Here is a 15,780-nt window from a genome sequence, read left to right as displayed (position 1 = left end):
GTCTACTAAAGCAGGTCAGTAGTCTACTACAGCAGGTCAGTAGTCTACTAAAGCAGGTCAGTAGTCCACTAAAGCAGGTCAGTAGTCCACTAAAGCAGGTCAGTAGTCCACTAAAGAAGGTCAGGTCAGTAGTCTACTAAAGCAGGTCAGGTCAGTAGTCTACTAAAGCAGGTCAGGTCAGTAGTCTACTAAAGCAGGTCAGGTCAGTAGTCTACTAAAGCAGGTCAGGTCAGTAGTCTACTAAAGCAGCTCAGGTCAGTAGTCTATTAAAGCAGGTCAGGCCAGTAGTCTACTAAAGCAGGTCAGGTCAGTAGTCTACTAAAGCAGGTCAGGTCAGTAGTTTACTAAAGCAGGTCAGTAGTCTACTAAAGCAGGTCAGGTCAGTAGTCTACTACAGCAGGTCAGGTCAGTAGTGTTCTAAAGCAGGTCAGGTCAGTAGTCTACTAAAGCAGGTCAGGTCAGTAGTCTTCTAAAGCAGGTCAGGTCAGTAGTCTTCTAAAGCAGGTCAGGTCAGTAGTCTACTAAAGCAGGTCAGGTCAGTAGTCTACTAGAGCAGGTCAGTAGTCTTCTAAAGCAGGTCAGGTCAGTAGTATACTACAGCAGGTCAGTAGTCTACTAAAGCAGGTCAGGTCAGTAGTCTTCTAAAGCAGGTCAGGTCAGTAGTTTACTAAAGCAGGTCAGGTCAGTAGTCTACTGTGCTAATAGTTCAGAAAGTATTGTCATTAATAGTGAATGTTGATCACAGCGTGAAACTCAGGTCAGACTAAACCAGGTCCATTATTACCTGCTTGACCTGATGATGTCACAGGTTCCTGGTGGTTATGTCACTACATCATCATCACCAGCACAGAAACAAATACAACAGGTAGGTAATAACCTTTGACCCCAACAGAGACACAGTCATCATCATAGACACAATGATCACGTACATCCCGATCCTTTACGAGAAGCGCTCTCGTAATATCACCTTTTGGACACTGATCTGGAAACAGCTGGACATCAACTGAATAGTTCCAACATGTCATACAGCCCTGATTGGGGGTTCAATACTTGTTTGTTCAGTTCCTCTCGGTTCCTCCTCCAGTGTGCTTCAGCCATCCACTATTTCTTCTCACTGTTGTAACAGCAGAAGGCTGTCCACAGGAGATACGGGATGTTCACTCTGTTGATCAGTGTGTTGCTCTTACTGGGCACTGCTCCAGTCACCACATAGGCTTCTGTCTTGTTGTTGTTATTATTACAGTGCTTTTATATGGTCGTTAGCATCCTTACAGTGCTTTCATCTGGTCGTTAGCATCCTTACAGTGCTTTCATCTGGTCGTTAGCATCCTTACAGTGCTTTTATCTGGTCGTTAGCATCCTTACAGTGCTTTCATCTGGTCGTTAGCATCCTTACAGTGCTTTTATCTGGTCGTTAGCATCCTTACAGTGCTTTTATCTGGTCGTTAGCATCCTTACAGTTCTTTTATCTGGTCGTTAGCATCCTTACAGTGCTTTTATCTGGTTGTTAGCATCCTTACAGTGCTTTTATCTGGTCGTTAGCATCCTTACAGTGCTTTTATCTGGTCGTTAGCATCCTTACAGTGCTTTTATCTGGTCGTTAGCATCCTTACAGTGCTTTTATCTGGTCGTTAGCATCCTTACAGTGCTTTTATCTGGTCGTTAGCATCCTTACAGTTAAGCTTCAGAGAGATTAAGAGTCATTTTGACTTTGCACTCCATATCATTTCTCTGACATTTTCCTCCATATCATTCCAGCTGCCATCGTTGAAGGACACCACCTGAGGAACGATGTTGGTCAGGGTAAAGGTGAACTTCTGAGTATCAAGGTCATGAGCATGTGAATTTGGGAAGAGGTGACCTCTGTTCACCCCTTTATTTGGTATTGATTTATTATAGTCGTTGTCTCCAGCCTGGTGTTGGTATTCAATCTCTTTACTGTCATTCACCATTTCAGGGCTGTTTTCCCTGGTGTTGGTATTCAATCTCTTTACTGTCATTCACCATTTCAGGGCTGTTTTCCCTGGTGTTGGTATTCAATCTCTTTACTGTCATTCTCCATTTCAGGGCTGTTTTCCCTGGTGTTGGTATTCAATCTCTTTACTGTCATTCTCCATTTCAGGGCTGTTTTCCCTGGTGTTGGTATTCAATCTCTTTACTGTCATTCTCCATTTCAGGGCTGTTTTCCCTGGTGTTGGTATTCAATCTCTTTACTGTCATTCTCCATTTCAGGGCTGTTGTTTTCCCTGGTGTTGGTATTCAATCTCTTTACTGTCATTCTCCATTTCAGGGCTGTTGTTTTCCCTGGTGTTGGTATTCAATCTCTTTACTGTCATTCTCCATTTCAGGGCTGTTTTCCCTGGTGTTGGTATTCAATCTCTTTACTGTCATTCACCATTTCAGGGCTGCTGTTTTCCCTGGTGTTGGTATTCAATCTCTTTACTGTCATTCTCCATTTCAGGGCTGTTTTCCCTGGTGTTGGTATTCAATCTCTTTACTGTCATTCTCCATTTCAGGGCTGTTTTCCCTGGTGTTGGTATTCAATCTCTTTACTGTCATTCTCCATTTCAGGGCTGTTTTCCCTGGTGTTGGTATTCAATCTCTTTACTGTCATTCTCCATTTCAGGGCTGTTTTCCCTGGTGTTGGTATTCAATCTCTTTACTGTCATTCTCCATTTCAGGGCTGTTTTCCCTGTTGAGCTGCAGGAAACAACAGTCATACATTCATTTTAAAAAATTCTGTACTATACCTCTATTTCCTGTTGTAACGTCCTGACCAGAGTTCGTATGTGTTTTGCTTGTTTAGTGTTGGTCAGGACGTGAGCTGGGTGGGAATTCTATGTTGTGTGTCTAGTTTGTCTGTTTCTATGTTGGGTTAAATGTGTTGCCTGATATGGTTCTCAATTAGAGGCAGGTGTTTGACGTTTCCTCTGATTGAGAAGCATATTAAGGTAGGCTGTTCTCACTGTTTGTTTGTGGGTGATTGTTCCTGTGTCAGTGTTGGTGCTACACGGGACTGTGACGGTTAGTGTGTTTTGTCAGTTTGTATAGTGTCTTGTTTTGTTTGATTAAATTCATTATGTCTAATTACCACGCTGCACATTGGTCCTCTGATCCTTCTCGCCTCTCCTCGTCTGAGGAGGAGGACGACGTAGACTGCCGTTACACCTGTCAAATAAACCCTGTTTTCTAGGGGGGTCACAATCCACAATCAAGACAATCAAGTCTCTATATCCTCCATAATGGTAGTTCTATATTCTGTTAACATTTATTTAACCCTTTATTTAACCAGGCAAGTCAGTTTGAGAACGAATTCTTATTTTCAATGAGGGCCGGGGAACAGTGGGTTAACTGCCTTGTTCAGGGGAACAGTGGGTTAACTGCCTTGTTCAGGGGAACAGTGGGTTAACTGCCTTGTTCAGGGGAACAGTGGGTTAACTGCCTTGTTCAGGGGAACAGTGGGTTAACTGCCTTGTTCAGGGGAACAGTGGGTTAACTGCCTTGTTCAGGGGAACAGTGGGTTAACTGCCTTGTTCAGGGGAACAGTGGGTTAACTGCCTTGTTCAGGGGAACAGTGGGTTAACTGCCTTGTTCAGGGGAACAGTGGGTTAACTGCCTTGTTCAGGGGAACAGTGGGTTAACTGCCTTGTTCAGGGGAACAGTGGGTTAACTGCCTCGTTCAGGGGAACAGTGGGTTAACTGCCTCGTTCAGGGGAACAGTGGGTTAACTGCCTCGTTCAGGGGAACAGTGGGTTAACTGCCTCGTTCAGGGGAACAGTGGGTTAACTGCCTCGTTCAGGGGAACAGTGGGTTAACTGCCTCGTTCAGGGGAACAGTGGGTTAACTGCCTCGTTCAGGGGAACAGTGGGTTAACTGCCTCGTTCAGGGGAACAGTGGGTTAACTGCCTCGTTCAGGGGAACAGTGGGTTAACTGCCTCGTTCAGGGGAACAGTGGGTTAACTGCCTCGTTCAGGGGAACAGTGGGTTAACTGCCTCGTTCAGGGGAACAGTGGGTTAACTGCCTCGTTCAGGGGAACAGTGGGTTAACTGCCTTGTTCAGGGGAACAGTGGGTTAACTGCCTTGTTCAGGGGCAGAACGACAGAGTTGTACCTTGTCAGCTCATAACTGTCTGTGATATACAGCAGTAAACAAATCATGTTATGTTATATGACAAAACATTAGTCCTACCTGGGGCTCGATCATCCAGGGTTGATTTGGTCTGGGGCCCGTAGGAGGACCAGTGAAGGTGTAGGCTGAGAACACAGGGATCCTGTTGGTCGTGTCGTACAGAGTTGCAAACCTGTAGGTGTTGTTGAACTTCTGGCAAATCAGCTTGTAGCGGTTCTGGTCCTGGACTGTCCCACCAACCAAAATACCTGGGAGATTAGGAGTTGTCCCCTTCAGGAAGAACTTATCATAGTCTATAACATAACTGAACTTCTCCACTACACGAGAGAGAGCAGGAGGAAGGAGAGAGAGAAGGAGGAGAGTAGAGAGATGATTCAATACCCCCATCATCACCTGAAGACTGTACACCAGAGACAAAGATGAAGCTACAGAGACCAGTTGGTAGACTGTAGACTGCTGAGCTGAGTCAGGACAGACTGCTTTAAATAGTTATTACAGAGACCAGTTGGTAGACTGGAGAGACTGTTGATCTGAGTCAGGACAGACTGCTTTAAATAGTTATTACAGAGACCAGTTGGTAGACTGCAGACTGTTGAGCTGCGTCAGGACAGACTTATTTAAATAGTTATTTCAGAGATCAGTTGGTAGACTGGAGAGACTGCTGATCCGAGGCAGGATTTTTAGCACGTATTTTTCTTAAAAATCAATTGTTGGTTCAGGTCTTGTAAGTCAGTATTTCACTGTAAGGTCTACTAGACCTGTAGTATTCAGCATTTCAGTGTAAGGTCTACTAAACCTGTAGTATTCAGCATTTCACTGTAAGGTCTACTAGACGTGTAGTATTCAGCATTTCACTGTAAGGTCTACTAGACCTGTAGTATTCAGCATTTCACTGTAAGGTCTACTAGACCTGTAGTATTCAGCATTTCACTGTAAGGTCTACTAAACCTGTAGTATTCAGCATTTCACTGTAAGGTCTACTAGACGTGTAGTATTCAGCATTTCACTGTAAGGTCTACTTGACCTGTAGTATTCAGCATTTCACTGTAAGGTCTACTAGACCTGTAGTATTCAGCATTTCACTGTAAGGTCTACTAGACCTGTAGTATTCAGCATTTCACTGTAAGGTCTACACATGTAGTATTCAGCATTTCACTGTAAGGTCTACACATGTAGTATTCGGCGCATCTGACAAACACAATTTGATTTGTTACACATGAAAACATGTTGTGAACCTGGTGTGACATTATTGAAACTGTGCTGACACCTAGTGGACATAAAGAACTACACCACACACACTATAACCTTAAAACAGATGGGATGCTTTACATACGTTTCTCTTTTTTATTAGACACTAATATATATGTCCAATAAACAGACATTCAAAGTCGGAATGTAAAGTCAGAATGTAAAGTCGGAATGTAAAGTCGGAATTTAAAGCAATTTAAAGCACAAACGACTGGAAAATTCTTCAAAATCAGCTGTAGTGAGTCGAGCATCTTGAGGTTACCTGAAATAGGCCAAAACATATATTTTAACATTTCTCATTTATTTAATATTTATTTAACTAGGCAAAATAAACTCAACAACATCGACACAAGTTACCTGCTATATTTGGGAAATAATTCACAAAGAGAGAACTTGGCTAAATACAATGTATGTTTCTGTAGTACGAGTAGGCTGATATATACCGTGTCATCGGTAACAATTGTGTACAAGTCACCGAGCAAATAAAATATTGGAGCTAGTAGTCATTAGTTAAGTTACATGTTAACCATAGAGATAGCCTAATAGAGGCAACTTCCTGCCCGGTATCTTATTGCGCCGCTATACAACCTTGTTATTTACAGCGTTTTTGGAACAGATTCCTATAGGAACGTTCCACCAATTATACCCACCTTGACAGGCTAACGATGTGTATGTGACCAATAAAATTTGATTTGACAGGCTGGTGGTGTGTGTGTTGAGAGAGCAGTACAGTTATTGGCTCCCTTCGTGAACACTACTAACACGCAGTGAAACACCGCTTCCCAGTCAGTACTGACCGCTGGGCGGTGATCAAACACATCGAGTGGTTCCGGTGGCGAGTTTGACGCAATTTCTTCAGCAAAGAGGGGGATACTTGGAGAGTGTGTTTGCAGCAGACAGATCAGCGGTTTCAGGTCACTGTATCCTGTCGTGCAGATTGACATGTTCCTGTAGTTCTACATAACTTCTGTCTTTAACGGGACAATATGGAGACGTATTCGGACTGCGGGTTGTGGACACTTTTAATGTACATCATTAGTATATCATCAACATCAAGTGACACAGGCGGTAAGTACGTTTCCTAGCTAGTGATAATGTGGGTTTTGCAGTTGTAACGTTACTATCTTATTCCGGATCATTTGTCTCCGTTCACCTAAAAGAGACGTTCATTCGGGGCCCAAACAGTGAAGTGATCCAGGGGACTTTAATGAGGACCAGCCAACCTTTAACCTTTAAATACAGGATGCAGTGATGAGTATTAAAACTGTCACCTGTGATAAAGCGAAGGGTGCTATGGTAAACTGCAAATGGCATACATCAAGCTCTGTCTGGAAAAACATGAACTGGATATTAGACAGCCTATGCAGCAGATAATGTAAACTTTGGAAAACACCTCTCCGTTTACCAGTTATTGAGCAGTGACAACAATCGCATTCTGAAAGCTAATTACCCAGCTCACATAGCTCATAATGCCTGCAAACACGCCTGCGATCAGCTGTCAGTGGATATGGAGACAATTGTTTTACAGATCGACAGCCACTTCTCAGTATCTGCTTCCTGAAGAGAGGAACTGCGTGCATTGTATTGTCTTTGTTGACATTGAGTGGCGTGAAATTCTGCGACATGTTTGCACACGATGGCTCTCTGTTCATCCAGCTGGCGATCGTCTCCTGCAAAGCTGTCCAGATCTTACATCATACTTCAGGTCCCTTGGGGAGACCTGTCCTGTGGCACTGAAGAGTATTTTTGAGTATGAAGAAAAAACGGAAGCTGCTGAGATTTATCTGTGATTTTTCCACATGCAAAGCTTGTTTTTCATCCTGAGGTAAATGATGGAAAGAGATGTACTCCTGTTTGTTCTTAAGGAGATGAACACCACACTTTTCAACGAGTCTGCAATATGTCTCAATAGAGAGATTGTGATTGGCTGGAGGTACAACCAACATGTTCAGTTGAAATATCACGTTTTGAGGATCTTAAATATTCAATTAAACTGATGTTTCTAAATAAAAATTGAGGAGCTGTGAATTTCTTCAGCAAAGAGGTAAAGAAAATAAAAAAGTGGATAAAAGGGGCGGTTACTGCATCAATAAGGGAGAGAGGGAGACACACAGGCGGAAATTACGTTTATACTGGGAGACACAGGCGGAAATTACGCTTGCACTGCATCAATAAGGGAGGAGACACTTGGGATGGATGGGGAACAGTGTTGTTTGTAGCAGCTCAGGTTGTAGGAGGACAGATTGGGGCTTGCTATAGAACAAAAAAAGGATACTATAAGACAGTGTGTTTGCAGCAGCTCATCGGTTTCAAGTCACTGTATCGCGTCGCAGATAGATGATCCTGTAGTTCTACATGACTTCTGTCTTTAACGGGACAATATGGAGACTTATTCGGCCTGCGGGTTGTGGACACTTTTAATGTACATCATTAGTATATCATCAACATCAAGAGACACAGGCGGTAAGTACGTTTACTAGCTAGTGATAATGTGGGTTTTGCAGTTGTAACGTTACTTTCTAATACACAGGATCTGTAGAATGGAACCGGGTTGGGTCCCGGTTTCCCAAAACCATCAGATAGGATCCTGTGATTCTAACGATACACTGAGCCTTAAGATGCTTATTGTCGTGTACACAATCTGGGTGGGTATAATTTATAATGTAATGAAACAGCAGGGAGCAGGTCTCGAACCCCTAGCCCGAGGTCCGGCGCGATAGCGATTGTGCCGCAAAAGCATGCTCGTGCGGCAGCGTCGATTTCCGCGCCTATAAACCCAGAGTCGTTACAATAATTTAAAAGAGAGAAAGAAAAAAAGGGTAGTCTTTGTTATTGTTCAAAAGCTGATTGTCGCTTTAAAGAAATGTCTGCAGGTAACTGTTCAGGAGAACTATAAGAAATGTGATATTCCTGTGTTTTATATATATTTCCACACTATGAGGTTGGAATAATGCTGTGGAAATGATGATTATTGTAACAGCAGCCTTCCCTCTCTTCACGAGAAGAGAGAGTGTAGCAGGGATCGGACCAACATGCAGCGTAGCCAGTGCTCAACATATTTAATGACAGACGAAAACGTGAACACTTACAAAACTACAAAATAACAAACGTGGCCGATACAGTCCTTTCTGGTGCAGACAAAACACAGAGACAGGAAACAATCACCCACAAAATCCCAACACAAAACAAGCCACCTATATATGATTCTCAATCAGGGACAACGATTGACAGCTGCCTCTGATTGAGAACCATATTAGGCCGAACACAGAAACAGACAAACTAGACACACAACATAGAATGCCCACCCAGCTCACGTCCTGACCAACACTAAACAAGCAAAACACATAAGAACTATGGTCAGGACGTGACAATAAGTGATAATGACAATTATGCCCTTTTAGTGTTGGAGCGGTTTGAAAAGACCACGTGAAATTTCAGCCTGTTTTGGTGGGATTTGTCTTTCCATGGTGACATCACCATGAGGTAAATTAGTTAATAGACCAATAAGAAAGGGTTCCAAACCTCTCTGCCAATAACAGCTCGTTTTCAGTTTCCCCTCCCCACTCAGACCACTCCCAGACAGTCCAAGATAAATTATTGCTTGAGAAAAGTCTCTTTGCTAAGATTCTATTTGTGTTTCTTTTGGACCATTTTAAGTGAAAACATTCACAATAACGTACTTAATAGTTACCCAGAAATGATTTGATATTGAGATAAAAACGTCTGCATTGGACCTTTTAAAAGTGTCTCCTGAGGTAGCCTAGCATCATGTGAAAGCTCTCACTAAAGAGAGATCAGCTGTCTGTGGAAATGCAGCCTTTTTCATATCTGTGATTGATTCAAACACCTCCAATCAACTAATCAATAAACCGATTATTCTAACTGATCACTACTATTTAGTGAGACGCTTTATTGAATTGTGTATGAGAGTAAAGTTCACATTTGTAGGACTGCTGATGTTAGTCAATGTTCATAGATCATTTCATGTTTTAAATTACCTGTTGTGGAAGTCCCTGTCAACCTGCTCAACATACAGTAGGCATATATCTTGTTTTGTCTCAAAGTATATGAATCTGTAATCTGTTTCTTTCAGGTACAGTTCAACCCATTGTGGCCTTAGTTGGTGATGACGTCATCCTGCCTTGCACCCTGAGAAGCACTATCAGTGCTGTGCATCAGACAGTAGAGTGGCAGAGACCGGACCTAAAACCAAAAGAGGTCCATCTTTACAGAGATGAGAAGGAGGATCTGGTGCTCCAGAATCCAGTCTTCAGGGGAAGGACGTCACTGTTTAAAGAAGAACTAGAGAACGGCAACGCTAGTTTAAAGTTGACCAGAGTGAAACTCTCTGATGCTGGAAACTACACCTGTTACATTCCACTGCTGGACCACCAGAAAAGCATCATTCAACTCATTGTTGGTGAGTCAACACACCTGCTGACCACCCAAACCCCCTTAGGAGACAGATCTCATGAAATCAAGGGTGAGTTCAATGTCAAGTCCATAGCATGATGAGTATTAGTTACATACTGTACATTGGTTAGACTACATACTGACCTTGACCCCAGCTAAGTCCCTGTACAATGCTGTGATCTATTGTTAGTTCCTCTTTTAATTTAAAGGTCCAAGAATATCAACAAACCCTTGTGTTATATTTAAGCAATAAGGCCCGAGGGGGTGTGGTATATGGCCAATATATCACGGCTATGGGCTGTTCTTATGCACGACGCAACCTGGATACAGCCATTAGCCGTGGTATATTGGCCATATACCACTAACCCTGAGTTACCTTATTGCTATTGTAAACTGGTTACCAAGGTAACAGAACAGTAAAAAGTATTGTTTTGTCATACCTGTGGTATACAGTCTGATATACCACACATTATAAACTAGGTGGTTTCAGCCCTGAATGCTGATTGGCTGAAAGCCATGGTATACAGTCTGATATACCAAACATTATAAACTAGGTGGTTTGAGCCCTGAATGCTGATTGGCTGAAAGCCGTGGTATACAGTCTGATATACCAAACATTATAAACTAGGTGGTTTCAGCCCTGAATGCTGATTGGCTGAAAGCCGTGGTATACAGTCTGATATACCAAACATTATAAACTAGGTGGTTCAGCCCTGAATGCTGATTGGCTGAAAGCCGTGGTATACAGTCTGATATACCAAACATTATAAACTAGGTGGTTTCAGCCCTGAATGCTGATTGGCTGAAAGCCGTGGTATACAGTCTGATATCATAAACATTATAAACTAGGTGGTTTCAGCTCTGAATGCTGATTGGCTGAAAGCCGTGGTATATCTGTATAGGTGCTGCATCTAGACCAGTTATCATCATTGAGGGAATCAAAGGCGATGAGGTGGTCCTGCGGTGTGAGGCTGAAGACTGCTACCCAGAGCCTGTCATGGAGTGGTGGGACGCTCATGGACGTGTCCTCCCTGCTGCTGGACCTACAGAGACATCCAGAGACCGTGAAGGCTGCTACACTGTGACAAGCCATGTTAACGTCCCCAACTCTGACAACAACACCTTCACCTGTCGGGTTCAACAGTTGGAGATCAGACACATGAAGGAGAGACAGGTTCACGTTCCAGGTGAGGGTCTGTTTTGGATATTTGAATGGAGGCACGATCTGGAAAAAATGTCCTGTTTTAAAAGTCATTTCATGTGTAATAAGCATTAGGTATTGTAATAATTCTACATCCTGTGTTTCAGATCAAATGTTTCCTAAGACGTGTCATTCCTGCTGGCTGACAGTTCTGGTTGCAGTTCTGGTTGAAGCTGTAGCTGGAGTTGGAGTCGGAGCTGGAGGTCTCTACCTGTTGATAAAAAAAGAGATATTGACCTTCAGAAAGGTAAGTCACACTTCCTGGTGTGGTAGTGTTATCTGGTGGAGTTACTTCCTGGTGTGGTGGAGTTACTTCCTGTGCTGGTAGTGTTATCTGGTGGAGTTACTTCCTGGTGTGGTGGAGTTACTTCCTGTGCTGGTAGTGTTATCTGGTGGAGTTACTTCCTGGTGTGGTAGTGTTATGTTGTGGAGTTACTTCCTGGTGTGGTAGTGTTATCTGGTAGAGTTACTTCCTGGTGTGGTAGTGTTATGTGGTGGAGTTACTTCCTGGTATGGTAGTGTTATGTGGTGGAGTTACTTCCTGGTGTGGTAGTGTTATGTGGTGGAGTTACTTCCTGGTGTGGTAGTGTTATGTGGTGGAGTTACTTCCTGGTGTGGTAGTGTTATGTGGTGGAGTTACTTCCTGGTGTGGTGGAGTTACTTCCTGGTGTGGTAGTGTTATCTGGTGGAGTTACTTCCTGGTGTGGTAGTGTTATCTGGTGGAGTTACTTCCTGGTGTGGTAGTGTTATCTGGTGAAGTTACTTCCTGGTGTGGTAGTGTTATGTGATGGAGTTACTTCCTGGTGTGGTAGTGTTATGTGATGGAGTTACTTCCTGGTGTGGTAGTGTTATCTGGTGGAGTTACTTCCTGGTGTGGTAGTGTTATGTGGTGGTGCTATAATACACTGCTCAAAAAAATAAAGGGAACACTTAAACAACACAATGTAACTCCAAGTCAATCACACTTCTGTGAAATCAAACTGTCCACTTAGGAAGCAACACTGATTGACAATACATTTCACATGCTGTTGTGCAAATGGAATAGACAAAAGGTGGAAATTATAGGCAATTAGCAAGACACCCCCAATAAAGGAGTGATTCTGCAGGTGGTGACCACAGACCACTTCTCAGTTCCTATGCTTCCTGGCTGATGTTTTGGACACTTTTGAATGCTGGCGGTGCTTTCACTCTAGTGGTAGCTGTTAATTCGAAATGACACAACGACAAGGTTCCAGTTTAACAAAGTTTACTCTACTATATGAACACACTACAAGGTAGCCATTACACTCAAGGCTAGGTCCAACAACGAACTCCTTTCCTGCGCAGGCGCACTCTTGACCTGGTGATAGCCCCGTAATAACAGAAGTATAGGGATACTTAAAACATGAACTTAACAGTAGCATGAGACGGAGTCTACAACCCACACAAGTGGCTCAGGTAGTGCAGCTCATCCAGGATGGCACATCAGTGCGAGCTGTGGCAAGAAGGTTTGCTGTGTCTGTCAGTGTAGTGTCCAGAGCATGGAGGCGCTACCAGGAGACAGGCCAGTACATCAGGAGACGTGGAGGAGGCCGTAGGAGGGCAACAACCCAGCAGCAGGACCGCTACCTCCACCTTTGAGCAGGAGGAGCACTGCCAGAGCCCTGCAAAATGACCTCCAGCAGGCCGAGAGCTGAGAGGAACAACATTGGCAGGGAAATTCAAGCTTATCTAATATGCAGTGATACTGTATTGGGCCTATATCCTACTGCACAAACCTCATCGCTTCAGAACTGTTTTTAATAGGGTAATGTTGAGTAGGCTTCTGTTTTTGAAGTCCTGTTTAAAAGATAATCTGAGTGGTAGTGATGTTGACAGAAGGTTGGTGACCACTGGTCTACACGGTCAATAGGGGACCGCTGGTCTACACGGTCAATAGGGGACCGCTGGTCTACACGGTCAATAGGGGACCGCTGGTCTACACGTTCAATAGGGGACCGCTGGTCTACGCGGTCAATAGGGGACCGCTGGTCTACGCGGTCAATAGGGGACCGCCGGTCTACGCGGTCAATAGGGGACCGCCGGTCTACGCGGTCAATAGGGGACCGCCGGTCTACGCGGTCAATAGGGGACCGCCGGTCTACGCGGTCAATAGGGGACCGCCGGTCTACGCGGTCAATAGGGGACCGCCGGTCTACGCGGTCAATAGGGGACCGCCGGTCTACGCGGTCAATAGGGGACCGCCGGTCTACGCGGTCAATAGGGGACCGCCGGTCTACGCGGTCAATAGGGGACCGCCGGTCTACGCGGTCAATAGGGGACCGCCGGTCTACGCGGTCAATAGGGGACCGCCGGTCTACGCGGTCAATAGGGGACCGCTGGTCTACGCGGTCAATAGGTGACACAGAGGACTTGACTACATAGTAGCTTCCACCAGTCCAGTGATGTCAACCATATTATACTCCTAGATGAAACTAGTTAGTGTTTAGTTTTTAATGTTTCTTAGTTGACTGTGTTCATGTGAGGTGCTATTAGACAGTTCTGTTCTAATCCTGTCTCTCATCCCGTTTAAACAGGAACGAAGAAGGAATGAAGAAGAACAAGGAGACGATGAAGAATGAGGAAGATGAGGCCATTGAATCCAGTCTGTCATTGGTTTAAATGTGAAATGATCTATAATAATAGTGTTATGTGCCATTTAACAGACATGTTTGGATGGTCCCAGGAATCAAACCCACTATCCTGGACTTACAAGGACCTTAACTATGACTATATAGGAATATGCATGGCTATATTTACATTTGAGTCATTTAGCAGACGCTCTTATCCAGAGCAACTTACAGGAACAATTAGGGTGAAGTGCCTTGCTCAAGGGTACATCGGCAGATTTTACATCTTGTTGGTTCAGGGATTTCAACAAGCGACATTGGTTACTGGCCCAACGCTCTTAACCACTAGTCTACCTGCCGCTCCATATACAGCACTATGTCATCAGCATTAGTTTTTTCTATCAGACATCTTTGGTGTAGTTTACGTAGTCTGTGCTGATTTATTTGATTTATTTCATCATATAGTGAAAGGACCAGCTATTGCATACAGAAGCAATCAATGCCTGGCTGAGTTGGTGAGAGACTTCTGTGTTGCCGGGGTCGCGACACAGGTCAGCGTAGGGAGTTGCTGTAGGGACTCTTATCAGGCTCTTCTCGGGTACTAAGATTTGTCTCTGGGGTCAAAATGACCTTTAACTGTGCCAAAGAGGGGCATTGTAACTTCACTGCCAAAATTACCAGGTGCTCTATGCTGTAACTTCAATATTGAAGTAATATTGAAGGTCAGTCCACCTCACTGACCTTCAAGGTAGACTAGAGAAGAACGGGAGAAACTCCCCAAATACAGGTGTACCAAGCTTGTAGCGTCATACCCAAGAAGACTCAAGGCTGTAATCGCTGCCAAAGGTGCTTCAACAAAGTACTGAGTAAAGGGTCTGAATACTTATGTAAATGTGTATTTTATTTTATTTTTTTATTTTTTTTGCAAAAATCTCTAAACCTGTTTTTGCTTTGTCATTATGGGGAATTGTGTGTAGATTGAAAAAAAAACTATTTAATTTTTTAAAATATAAGGTTACGCTGTATGCACTGTACTGACATGCATGATTGTTGATCATGTTCAGAAGAAGGCAATTAAATAGTGTACTGTACACAGCAGCCCACAGCAGCCTCAACTCTGACAGCTGTGTAGCTGCTGGCCAAGTCATTCAGAGACTTTATCATTCAGGATGGAACTTTCCTCTGCTGCTATTTTTACCATGTAATGTTACTACGACAACAGCATCAGAACACCCTATAGAACAACAGTTTATGTATTTACCTAGTCGGCTTGTTGCCGTGTGTTAGAGGAATGTTCCTCCTGAGATAAATTCCCGTTGCGATAGGGAGAGAAACGTATTCTGACGGGCAGTCAATGCACAACAATTCATAATGCAATTGAAGGATAGCAGTTTTTACGGATCTAGAAGCACAAGCATTTCGCTACACTCGCAATAATATCTGCTATCCACGTGTATGACAAATACAATTTTGATTTGTAATGTATGTGAGGTCTTTTGAGACATCATACTAAATATGTTGACTTGCTGGTCAAGGGAAATGCAAGTTTACTTCTTTGAGTTGCTGAGTCAGAGACGCTAAGCCTTGTGGGATATTAATGAATGTGAACTCAGCAACCGTAATTCCAGAACAGTCCCACTGTTGTAATAGTGGGATGTGTATCTTCTGACAGACTCTATGCTGAGTAAAGTCAGAACTCATTTTTGCTAAATCAGCCTTTGGATTCCTTGCACCTTGTGTTTGGAAGAATATACAATGCACTTAAGAAATGGAGGAATTGGTGTCTAAGGCATTTGATGGTTGTTAGGGGACCTTATTACTGAATAATGTCTGTTTTTATGATCGTGTTTTACTTTTCATATATTTTAATGTGTAGTTTGTATTATATTGTGGTGATATACAGGGCTCACCTCCTGGAAAGGAGACCTGTCTCAGCATTAACTTCCTGTCAAAATATACAAATTTCTAAAGACATGTGATTTTGTCTCCATGATTTGTAAACTAACTGTTGCTTGTTGAGCTCCAGACATGGATTATCTGCAGATAAATGATCAAAACATTCTCTGTAGATGTAATTCCTCAGTGCAGGAACTATATAGAGAGGAGGGAGCATCATTCTGGTCCACTCTCATTTGTTCAGTCCATGTTCCTCAGTGCAGGAACTATATAGAGAGGAGGGAGCATCATTCTGGTCCACTCTC

The 15,780-nt window shown here is 43.5% G+C and overlaps 1 protein-coding gene and 1 pseudogene across 3 annotated transcripts; one reads left to right on the top strand and one right to left on the bottom strand.

Annotated features, from left to right (window-relative positions):
- Positions 1 to 999: 999 nt before the first annotated feature.
- Positions 1,000 to 6,321, bottom strand: LOC129835664 (endonuclease domain-containing 1 protein-like; annotated as a pseudogene).
- LOC129835601 (butyrophilin subfamily 1 member A1-like) lies at positions 6,181 to 15,553 on the top strand. Of its 3 annotated transcripts, none has more exons than XM_055901299.1 (5): positions 6,181 to 6,445; positions 9,471 to 9,860; positions 10,693 to 10,977; positions 11,099 to 11,238; positions 13,547 to 15,553. In XM_055901299.1, the coding sequence occupies exons 1-5, from the start codon at positions 6,364 to 6,366 to the stop codon at positions 13,589 to 13,591; spliced, it is 942 nt and encodes a 313-aa protein (XP_055757274.1). In that variant the 5' UTR covers positions 6,181 to 6,363; the 3' UTR covers positions 13,592 to 15,553. The 3 variants fall into 3 exon arrangements, with proteins under 3 accessions (XP_055757274.1, XP_055757275.1, XP_055757273.1); XM_055901300.1 differs by lacking the exon at positions 6,181 to 6,445 and adding an exon at positions 7,553 to 7,840 and having other exon boundaries at positions 9,471 to 9,797; XM_055901298.1 differs by lacking the exon at positions 6,181 to 6,445 and adding an exon at positions 7,553 to 7,840.
- Positions 15,554 to 15,780: the final 227 nt, after the last annotated feature.

The sequence above is a fragment of the Salvelinus fontinalis genome, chromosome 36 (genome assembly GCF_029448725.1).
Source record: "Salvelinus fontinalis isolate EN_2023a chromosome 36, ASM2944872v1, whole genome shotgun sequence".
Classification (NCBI taxonomy): Eukaryota; Metazoa; Chordata; class Actinopteri; order Salmoniformes; family Salmonidae; genus Salvelinus; species Salvelinus fontinalis.
This window is presented reverse-complemented; position numbering and strand designations above follow the sequence as displayed.